The following is a 9,634-nucleotide window of genomic DNA, read 5'->3' as shown; positions in this document are numbered from 1 at the left end:
GCTGTGTTTGTTAGTCAGTGACGTATCATAGCATCAGCATATCAACAAGTGGAGCTCTTTAATGCCCCGATACCAATCTCTACTTAATCTTGTGCCTAATTAGGTAAATAAGTACAAAAAACAGTTTAAACAGGATGAATTTCAGTTTAGTATAGTAGGTTAGTGGTTGATCCCGGCTCCACTTTGCTGATGTGTCCTTGGGCAAGACATGTAACCTCAAACTGAGGACACACAGTTGGGCTTCTACACATTAAAGTGTCAAGTATTTAGTGTGGCCTAACCCGACACCATAACAATAGCAAACCTGTGTTTGCCCTACTATTTCCTGTCAACAAATATCTGCTGTGAACAAGGTACACTACATTTATTCAAGACATGCTTGATCATGACATACACATGTTGTATAAGTTGAACTCCTGCAGTCACTATCCATCTATCTATCTATCTATCTATCTATCTATCTATCTATCTATCTATCTATCTATCTATCTATCTATCTATCTATCTATCTATCTATCTATCTATCAATCCATCTATCTATCTATCTATTTATCTATCTTTCTAAATTCTGAATTTCAAGCCCCACTTATTACTACATTTCCCATAATGCAATTAAAACACTCTCTCTTCCAACTACCAACATTCCTGTAAACAGACTAAAGAACCTCATACCTGACCCTGATGTCATCACTATGACATCACCTGGGATTATTTTGTCAGCCTTGATCACTGATCACTAATCACGTGTGCAAAATCAGTGCAGTGCATCTCTGAAGGTGCTTCTAGAGACATTCGTGTGCGCTCTTTAAAGGAAGCCAACGTTGATTTTCACATTGGCCCTCTTTACACCTGGCATTAGAACGTGTTTTTCTGTGATCGGAAAGTCCTTCACCACGCGCATATACACCTGGTGTAATGTTAGCCGTACGTGAAGTCGCGTTATTGTGTGGATTCCCCTTTGCTTTTCTATGGCAAGCTGAAAACGTTGTTGTGGGTGGAGACTCGCTGCATTTACGCTTCTGTTCAGTGTGGTAACACTGTGTTTTCGACCACCTCTCGAAGTGGTTTGGCATTTGATAACAATCCATCCTCAAAGTAGCTTGGCTGCATTTACACCTGTATACTAATACAAGGCGCTATCTGATCACAGAAAACACATTTTAATGCCAGGTGTAAAGGAGGCCCTCGACTCACCTCATCATGTGGACATAATGGCAGTTTTTGTCAGCACCCAGCAGGAGACAGGGACTCTTAATGATTCTCTCCACAACCACATACCAATAACAGCTCTTTCTGGATGAGGAGGCTGACGTACTGCTGCTTTATCATCAGCCAAATCGAGGGGGATTTACGCTCAGTTACTCAGCCCAATTCACTCTCTTTCTCTCTGTGCCTCCCTGGCAAAACCTCACTCACTCAGTCCTACTCACTATAAACAACCCTCCTCCCCTTCCCTCTCAGGCCTTGGTACGAGCTGATGCATGCCATGGAAGCAGTGACGTAGGTTGTTTACTGTCTTGAAGGTTGCCGCTCGTTGCAGTGCAGCACCGCTTCCAGCAGGGCTTATATAACTCTGCTGCCTGCTGCATAACACAGGCTTTTTACTGCAGTGTGTGTGAGGAGTGGGGATCTTAAGCTGCAGCATGCACAGGCATCATGCACTCCCATGTAAGTACTTACACACACACACACACACACACAGAGGGTGCACAGACCTGCTGTATAAACAGCCATCTTCCCTCTACACTACACTGCACTATGTGTGAAGTAAAAACATGACAGGTTCAGTGCTGGAGCAAATATAGTAGTTCCAACTGGATCTCCTCCCTCCCTCCCTTCCTCCCCACACATTTCCCAGGATCCTCCACTGCAGCAGCAGCAGCAGCAGAGAAGTAAACAACCCTGGCTTACGTGTGACTCAGGGCTCTGTGCTTCCCCAGCATTTGCACTGGACTCATGGCGCCCCCTGTTGGCAGTTATAAACCTCTCCTAAATTTTGGTTTTGGAACTAAAGAGGTTTTTGTGTGCTTAAAATATTAAGGGAAAAAGACAAATAAGCATTCCAACTGAATTTTTAAAGCAATAATTGAATGTATGCAACAAAAAAAAACGTAAATCAAAAGTAATTGATTTTGAATTTTAAACAGTGCATCCAGGCAATACATATATGTATGTATAGTACAAACATACACATAATATACATATCATATATTAAAATCATAAGAACAGAAAGAATAGGAACAGGAATACTCCCTCTCACTCTGAAAGTTCTAATTTAAAAATACTCGATAAAAAACAACAACAATCTAGAATTGGGTGAAACTAAGACTGTGCCAGACTGTCTTTTGTAATAATCTCATTATGATGAATAAAGAATGTCAACAGGTGAACGTACAGGTTAACAGCTGTGTTTCTCTGTTTCTTTTAAGGACGTTTGACTTTAAATGATCTTCTTATTTGCAAGTGTTTCTCATGTGCAGTGTCCTTTACTGCACACACACACATACAGTTGTGTACATTTTACATTTCTGTATTTTATATCGTTCCTCTTATTGTACATTTGATGTTTTTTTTGTAACCAAACTTGTCTCTGTACGTGTGACACCAGCTGCACGTCTGTCCACTGATCACGCTGTGATCACTCATTTTTCCTCAAACGATGTGAGCGTCTATGAGGGTGTCACTTGCTGTGCAGACTGGAAAGCCTTTCGAGGCAAATTGTGTTTGTGATGTTGGGCTGTATAAATAAAATTGACTTGACTTGAGGCCAAAGGTTTAGGCTATTGATTCACAATCTGAAAATGATTCACAGTCTTCTTCAAAGACACAAATCTCCTTTAACTACACAAATAAACACTTAACTGTTCAAATCAATATCATCGTTCACAGATCCTCCCTCGTGAGTCCATCATCACGTTTATGAAAAACGAGCATCAGGCATGATTGTTTCTGAGGAAACCGCCCTGCCTCTGTCAGGAATGTGACCCGGGAATCTCCTGTTCGTTGGTACAAGCTTCAGATACTTTTGAACAGGAGCACATAACTGGAATGATTTCAGATCACTATTCAGGTAATGGCATGTACTTGGAATTACATGATGTACGATCTGACAGTGTGTCTCAAAACAAGTTTTGTGGTGGAAACAGCTTATTAAATTAATTAATTATGAGTGCTTTTTTCATGATGTGTAATAAAAACATGCATTGTCCTATTACCAGAAGCATCCTTATGAGACTTTTATGCAATTCTTGCATGTGTATTTTGTGGCAAAAATGTTTTTGATAGTCTAGATTGTGCAAACTCCACACACAGTACTGAGACAACAACAGGATTCTTCAAAAGAGGATTTTATAAATGCAAAACATGATTTATCTTTAAAATGACTCCATTGCACCAGGTTTTCCAGCACAAACATCTTTACAGCAGTGTAACTTGGTGATGTTAAAGTACAATCACACCAAATATGTCAGACAGTTATTTTTTTACAATAATAAAGCACCAAGCAGTACAACCAGATAAATTCCGACTCACTGGAGACCAAGGCACAGGATGGTAAACAACATGCATCGTCTCACTGGCGCCCTCACATGGTGAGGAGCTTACAAGTCAAATATGCAGTTATTAAATTTTTTAATAACTGAGCTAAAAATACACTACATTAACAGAGAAAGAGAGCCAATGAGAATACTCAATGAATGTAAAACTTAAAAGTAATCACGATAAATTATGATTTATTTTCGTACACACAGACGTTTTCACATAACAACATAGGGCGGAAAAAAAAGTTCCGCTTTTGCTTCTACAGGGACAATTTCCGTTGACGTACCTATTGTGATTACAAGCGTAGTAATGTGTAAACATGTAGTGTACAGTTTGGAGTCAAGTTTGTCTCTCACCTTTGTTTCAAGGACGTAAGGAAAAGGTAACACCCAAATGTTTTAAAAATATTTATCTATTCAAACGAATGATTGTATGTTTCTTCAAATTGAGTTTAAAGATCCACTGAACTCATATTTCCGCGTTTTGTTTTTGCTAAACCGCAAACGCGTACTTCACTGAAGTTTCCTTGTGTTAAATAAAATGAATTGTTGGAGAGAATTTCACATTAACATGTAATCACGAACATAAAATCAGCTATTAATGTGTTGGGTTTTTCGACTGACATGTCCGGGCAACACACTAATGACAGCGGATACTTTCTTTCTTTTTTTTTTTAAGTAACCGGATGTTTACTTTTCTCTCTGACAGCAGTAATTGTAAATACATTAAACCTACACTGTACAGTGTTTCAGATTTTACTGTAGTTATCTGCAAAGGGAAGAAATAGGCATGTAAATACCTAAATCAGATTAAATAATCAGATTGATTTTGTTGTTGTAAGACATACACCTGAAATAATAATGATAATAATAATAATATAATGAATAATGTATAATAACAATAATAATAATAATAACGATAATAATAATAACATGCAAGATGTGTGTAACAAGAACAAAATTAGCAGAGATTAATTTATTTTTCTTGCTAATTTCACTTGTTTTCATTGCTCACTGATCATCTGATTACATTATACACTCTGTAAATTAGATAATTGTGAGGCTGCAGGTTACATTACTTTCTTTTGATGAAGGTTTTTTGTTAAATTAGATTATATTTTCATGCAAAATATTGTTCGATTTTAGATTTAGATTTTTTTTTATTTAGATTGTGATACGTTCTGTTTTCTAACCAGAAATGTACAACTCCTAGGTATTTCTCAAAGGACAGATATATATTTTTTATGAATGACAGAAATACTGGAAATCAAAGTAGAGAAATATTTGTTCTCTCTTATATGATATCTTATTTCTACTCCATAATATTGATTCATTTATTAGAAAGAGAGGACCTTTAGCCTGACTGTGGTGTAAGTTGATAAGTCACCACTGGGGTTGCAAAATTCAAAATTGGATTATTTCCATTGGAATTAACATGCATTTATGGGTAATAAAATAGATGAAGGTTGGGAACTAGTTGGTGAATAATATATTGTAGCATAATTTTGGTTAAAACAATCAGATTTAATGCTAATAAAGTTGAATATCATTCTATTGAATATTGCCTTGATGATATGAGGTCAATATTTGATCTATGGTGTTAACTATTCATAAATAGTTAGCTAAATATTAAAAGAAAATTATGACAAAACTAAATGTTTATATTTGTATATGATACCGTTTCTTTTGATTATCCAAAATGTCCTATTTATTCTTATTAATTCCCATAAATTCCCATGGAATGTTTCTGGAAATTTACTGGGAATTTTCCACCCCGTTGCCACCTTAGTCACCACTGATTTTCTTTGTTGATATGTCTAACAGATTTCACCATGGAGGGATCTTCTGGAAGTGATGCTGCTGGAGAGCCATCTGTTGCAGAACAGGTTCCATTTCTTCACCTGTGTACTGTTCTAGAGAAGATCCAGAAGTCTAAACTGCGTCCGGAAAAATCCAAGATCCTCAGGGATTTCATTGATTCGTGGAGGAAGTTTCATTCTGCCCTCCACAAAGACAAGGCCAAAACAACGGACTCTTTCTACCCAGCTATGCGTCTCATAGTTCCTTCATTTGAACGAGAGCGAATGGCATACGGCATCAAAGAGAGTATGTTAGCGAAACTCTACATCGATGTATTAGGCCTACCAAAGAATGGTCCAGAGGCCAATAAACTGTCGAACTACAGAGCCCCAACTACATCCCAAGGAGAAGCTGGAGACTTTGCTAGCATGGCCTACTTTGTCCTCAAGAAACGGCTCACCAGCCAAGGAAACCTCAGCATCAAAGAAGTCAATGACTTCCTAGATTCAGTGGCTGCCAACAATGCTGGTAAGCAGAAGGATCTTGTGAAAAAAAGTCTTCTTCACCTCATCACCCGGAGCTCACCTCTTGAGCAAAAGTGGCTCATCAGAATGATTCTGAAGGACATGAAGCTTGGCGTCAGCAAAGAAACTGTTCTCCAGGTCTTCCACCCGGACGCTGCCGAGCTCTACAACGTCAACACAGACTTGAACAAAGTGTGCCAGCAGCTCCATGACCCTTCTGTGTCATTGAGCGAAGTCTCCATTGGACTTTTCTCTGCCTTTAAGCCCATGTTGGCAGCTGTGGCTAACATTCGCAATGTGGAGAAACAGATGGGCAACAGCCCTTTTTACATCCAGACCAAACTGGATGGGGAGCGCATTCAGCTTCACAAAGATGGGGATGTGTACAAATACTTTAGCCGAAATGCTTTTGAATACACACAACAGTTTGGAGGATCCCCTCTAGAAGGCTCACTCACGCCTTATATCCATAATGTTTTTAAAAGCCATGTGGTGAATTGCATCCTTGACGGTGAGATGATGGCGTACAACCCAACCACAGATAACTTCATGCAGAAAGGGAGCAAGTTCGATATTAAGAGGCTGATGGAAGACTCTGAGCTACAGACGTGCTTCTGTGTGTTTGATGTCTTGTTAGTCAACAACCAGAAGCTTGGGAAGGAAACACTGAAAAAGCGCAACGAGACCCTTCAGACGATTTTCAACCCAGTTAAGGGAAGGTTACACCTGGTGCCAAAGACAGACGCAAGGACCATGCAGGAGGTGGTGAACGCTCTCAATGATGCTATTGATGACAGAGAAGAGGGCATCATGGTGAAGGATCCTTTGTCTATCTACAAACCTGATAAGCGTGGGGAAGGATGGCTGAAAATAAAGCCAGAATATGTTGATGGCTTGATGGATGAGCTTGACCTGCTGATTGTTGGTGGTTATTGGGGCAAAGGGAGACGAGGTGGTATGATGTCCCATTTCTTAGGTGCCGTTGCTGAAGCTCCAAAGCCTGGAGAGAAACCTTCGGTTTTCCACTCGTTCTGCCGCATTGGCTCCGGCTACACCATGAAGGAGTTGTATGACCTTGGTTTAAAGTTAGCCAAGCATTGGAAAGTGTATAGAAAAAACGACCCACCAACATCCATCCTGTGTGGAACAGAGAAACCCGAAGTCTACATCGAGCCCTGCAACTCTGTCATCATCCAAGTGAAGGCAGCAGAGATAGTCGGAAGCGACATGTACAAAACAAACTGCACCCTGCGGTTCCCCAGGATCGAGAAGATTCGTGACGACAAGGAGTGGCACCAGTGCATGACTTTGGCAGAGCTGGATCAGTTCCGCAGCAAGGCGTCGGGGAAACTCGCCTCCAGGCACCTTCACATCACCGACGAGGAACCACAGAAGAAGAAGCGCAAGCTGGTTGCCAGACCCAAGAAGGTGGTTGGGATCATCGACCACTTTAAGCCACAGGACCTCTCTGGGGTTACCAAGGAGACGGACATGTTTGAAGATGTGGAGTTCTGCATCCTGAACGGTACTGACGATCATCCCAAAGCTGAGCTGGAGAAGGGGGTGGCCAGGTACAATGAAGTCATCGTTAATTTGTTGTTGTTGATGGATAAGTATATAGATATCATTTGAGCATTAACTTCTATAATTTTGTACACTGTCACATCCAGCAGATTCAGAGCAACATTAGAGTCATATTTCAGATGACATGATAAATATACTTCCAGTATTTAATCTTAATCTTATTATAGTTATTACTAATCTCCTACATCTTGTTTTGTAAGATTGTTTTACTGAGGTAATGAAAGTTTTCAAATACTGAACTCGCAAAAGAACACGTTTGGGCAGCGGTGGATCATTATTTCCTGTGTACTATAATGTAAAACTCATTTATCGGCATCTAATTTATCGGCATCTAATGTTAGGATAAAATGGCGAATATATTAACTATCCACTCACACATATTTGTAGAGCTACAGAACATGTGGAGTTTTTAGCGTATGCTGTGAAATATTTGATGCATCTGTTTCATTATTCATTAAAGAAATTATAGCAGCTGTAAATTAACACTGAAACTATCAAATAACTGATAAGTGATGTCATCACCAGGTGTGGAGGAATCGTGGTTCAAAACCCAGGACGAGACACCTACTGTGTGATTGCTGGTGTGGAGAACATGCGTGTAAAGAACCTGATTTTAGCCAACCAACATGACATGGTCTGGGCCTCGTGGCTGCTGGAGTGTCTGGACCAGAAGGAAGTGGTGCCATGGCAACCACGACACATGATCCACATGTCACCCTCCACCAAGGAGCACTTTGGAAAGGAGTACGACGCCTATGGTGACAGCTACTTCGTGGACACAGACGTGCAGCAGCTGCGGGAGTTGTTTGGCCGCATTCGTGGCGCTGACAATGCGCCGGCGGCCGTGGATATAGGACAGGTGGAGCAGCGTTACGGCTGGGATAACCTACCCACCAGCATGTTCAGACCCTTCAGGGCCTACATGGACAGCTGCGCTGATGTAGGAGACCCCGACACCGCCATACCTGCCACTTGTTTGGACATCAGGGCGCTGGAGTTTCGCTACCACGGGGGCACAGTTGTGCTGAAGCTGGAGGAAGGAGTGTCTCATGTCATCGTCACAGAGGAAACGAGACTTGTGGATCTGAGGACTCTGAGACGACGTTTTAGGAGAAAGTTTAAGATTGTAAGAGATTCGTGGGTGACTGACTCAATCAAAGCAGGGCATCTCATGAATGATGACAGTTACCTGGTTTGACAAATGTTATGTTGACAAAAGACATTTTAGCAAAAGCCTCCTTCAATGTTGCATTTTAAGTGATTACAAATTAAATTAAAGTTTTTAATAAATGCTAATCAATAAATAAATTGATAAAGAGGTTTGATTTCAAAGTACATGGGTGTTATTTTACAGGGCTTTCATGCAAAATCAGTCACTTTTAGCTTTTTGTGATCTCAATATGTGATAATGGTTTTCTGGAATTTGCTTTTAACAAATGTGTCAAAACTTTAAATTAAAGTTGGAAGTGGATGTAAAAGTATTGGCAGTGTGAGTTTTTGTGATTTGTGATTTGTCGTTTGCTTTTATTTTTCACATTTTTGTCTGCCTAAACTTTATGCAGAGAAGAATTGGGCTGATAATCAAATCTGCAATAAGAGTGTAAAATCTAAAAATCCTGCTTTGTAAGTGTTTTGCTTGTTGGCATGAGCTGATAAACATGACAAATCTGAATGATTTGAATGTTGTCCTTCATGGAAATTGTATTGCAATCCCAATATCTGTCTTAAATAATTGCAATATGATTATTTTACTACCTAGATCATACTGGAACACTTTTCCACTTGAATATAAATGCAGGGGTTAAAACATTATATTGGTGCAATGAAAATCAACCCTTGCACTGTGATGTGTGCTTGTTTAACTACATATCAGATGCAAACTTCAAAAATACATTTTGATTTGATAGAAAAATTACAAATAATTTTTTTAAGTTGAAAGGAGTGTCTGTGTGAAACGATGGCCTTTGGCTCAGCTGTGTAGCGAGCGCTGAGCTGGCAGAGAGAGACCAAGGGACACCACAGGGGGACGTCAAAACCAGTTGAGCGCAAGGCCTTTCAACAGAGATGTCGCCATGTTTTCCCGTCTTCAAAAATGTCACTGCTGTGCCCTGGGACTTATTGATATGTTATAACCTTCATCACTGCCGCCTCAAGGGTGTAGGTAGCTGCCTGTGGCGCCTTGGGCAT

General features: G+C 40.1%; 1 protein-coding gene across 1 annotated transcript; it reads left to right on the top strand.

Moving 5' to 3' along the window:
- Positions 1-3,808: 3,808 nt before the first annotated feature.
- On the top strand, positions 3,809-8,928 carry lig4 (ligase IV, DNA, ATP-dependent). Its single transcript, XM_044019954.1, has 3 exons — positions 3,809-3,922; positions 5,364-7,434; positions 7,973-8,928. The coding sequence occupies exons 2-3, from the start codon at positions 5,372-5,374 to the stop codon at positions 8,643-8,645; spliced, it is 2,736 nt and encodes a 911-aa protein (XP_043875889.1). The 5' UTR covers positions 3,809-3,922; positions 5,364-5,371; the 3' UTR covers positions 8,646-8,928.
- The last annotated feature ends 706 nt before the right edge of the window (positions 8,929-9,634 follow it).

Source organism: Solea senegalensis, linkage group LG2 (assembly GCF_019176455.1).
Source record: "Solea senegalensis isolate Sse05_10M linkage group LG2, IFAPA_SoseM_1, whole genome shotgun sequence".
Lineage (NCBI taxonomy): Eukaryota > Metazoa > Chordata > Actinopteri > Pleuronectiformes > Soleidae > Solea > Solea senegalensis.
This window is presented reverse-complemented; position numbering and strand designations above follow the sequence as displayed.

What these genes read in the sequence shown, in the direction of transcription:
- lig4 (XM_044019954.1), top strand. Translation starts at nt 5,372, where the DNA reads ATGGAGGGATCTTCTGGAAGTGATGCTGCTGGAGAGCCATCTGTTGCA. An exon ending in CTGGAGAAGGGGGTGGCCAG is followed by an intron (nt 7,435 to 7,972) that starts GTACAATGAAGT and finishes TGTCATCACCAG; the next exon opens with GTGTGGAGGAATCGTGGTTC.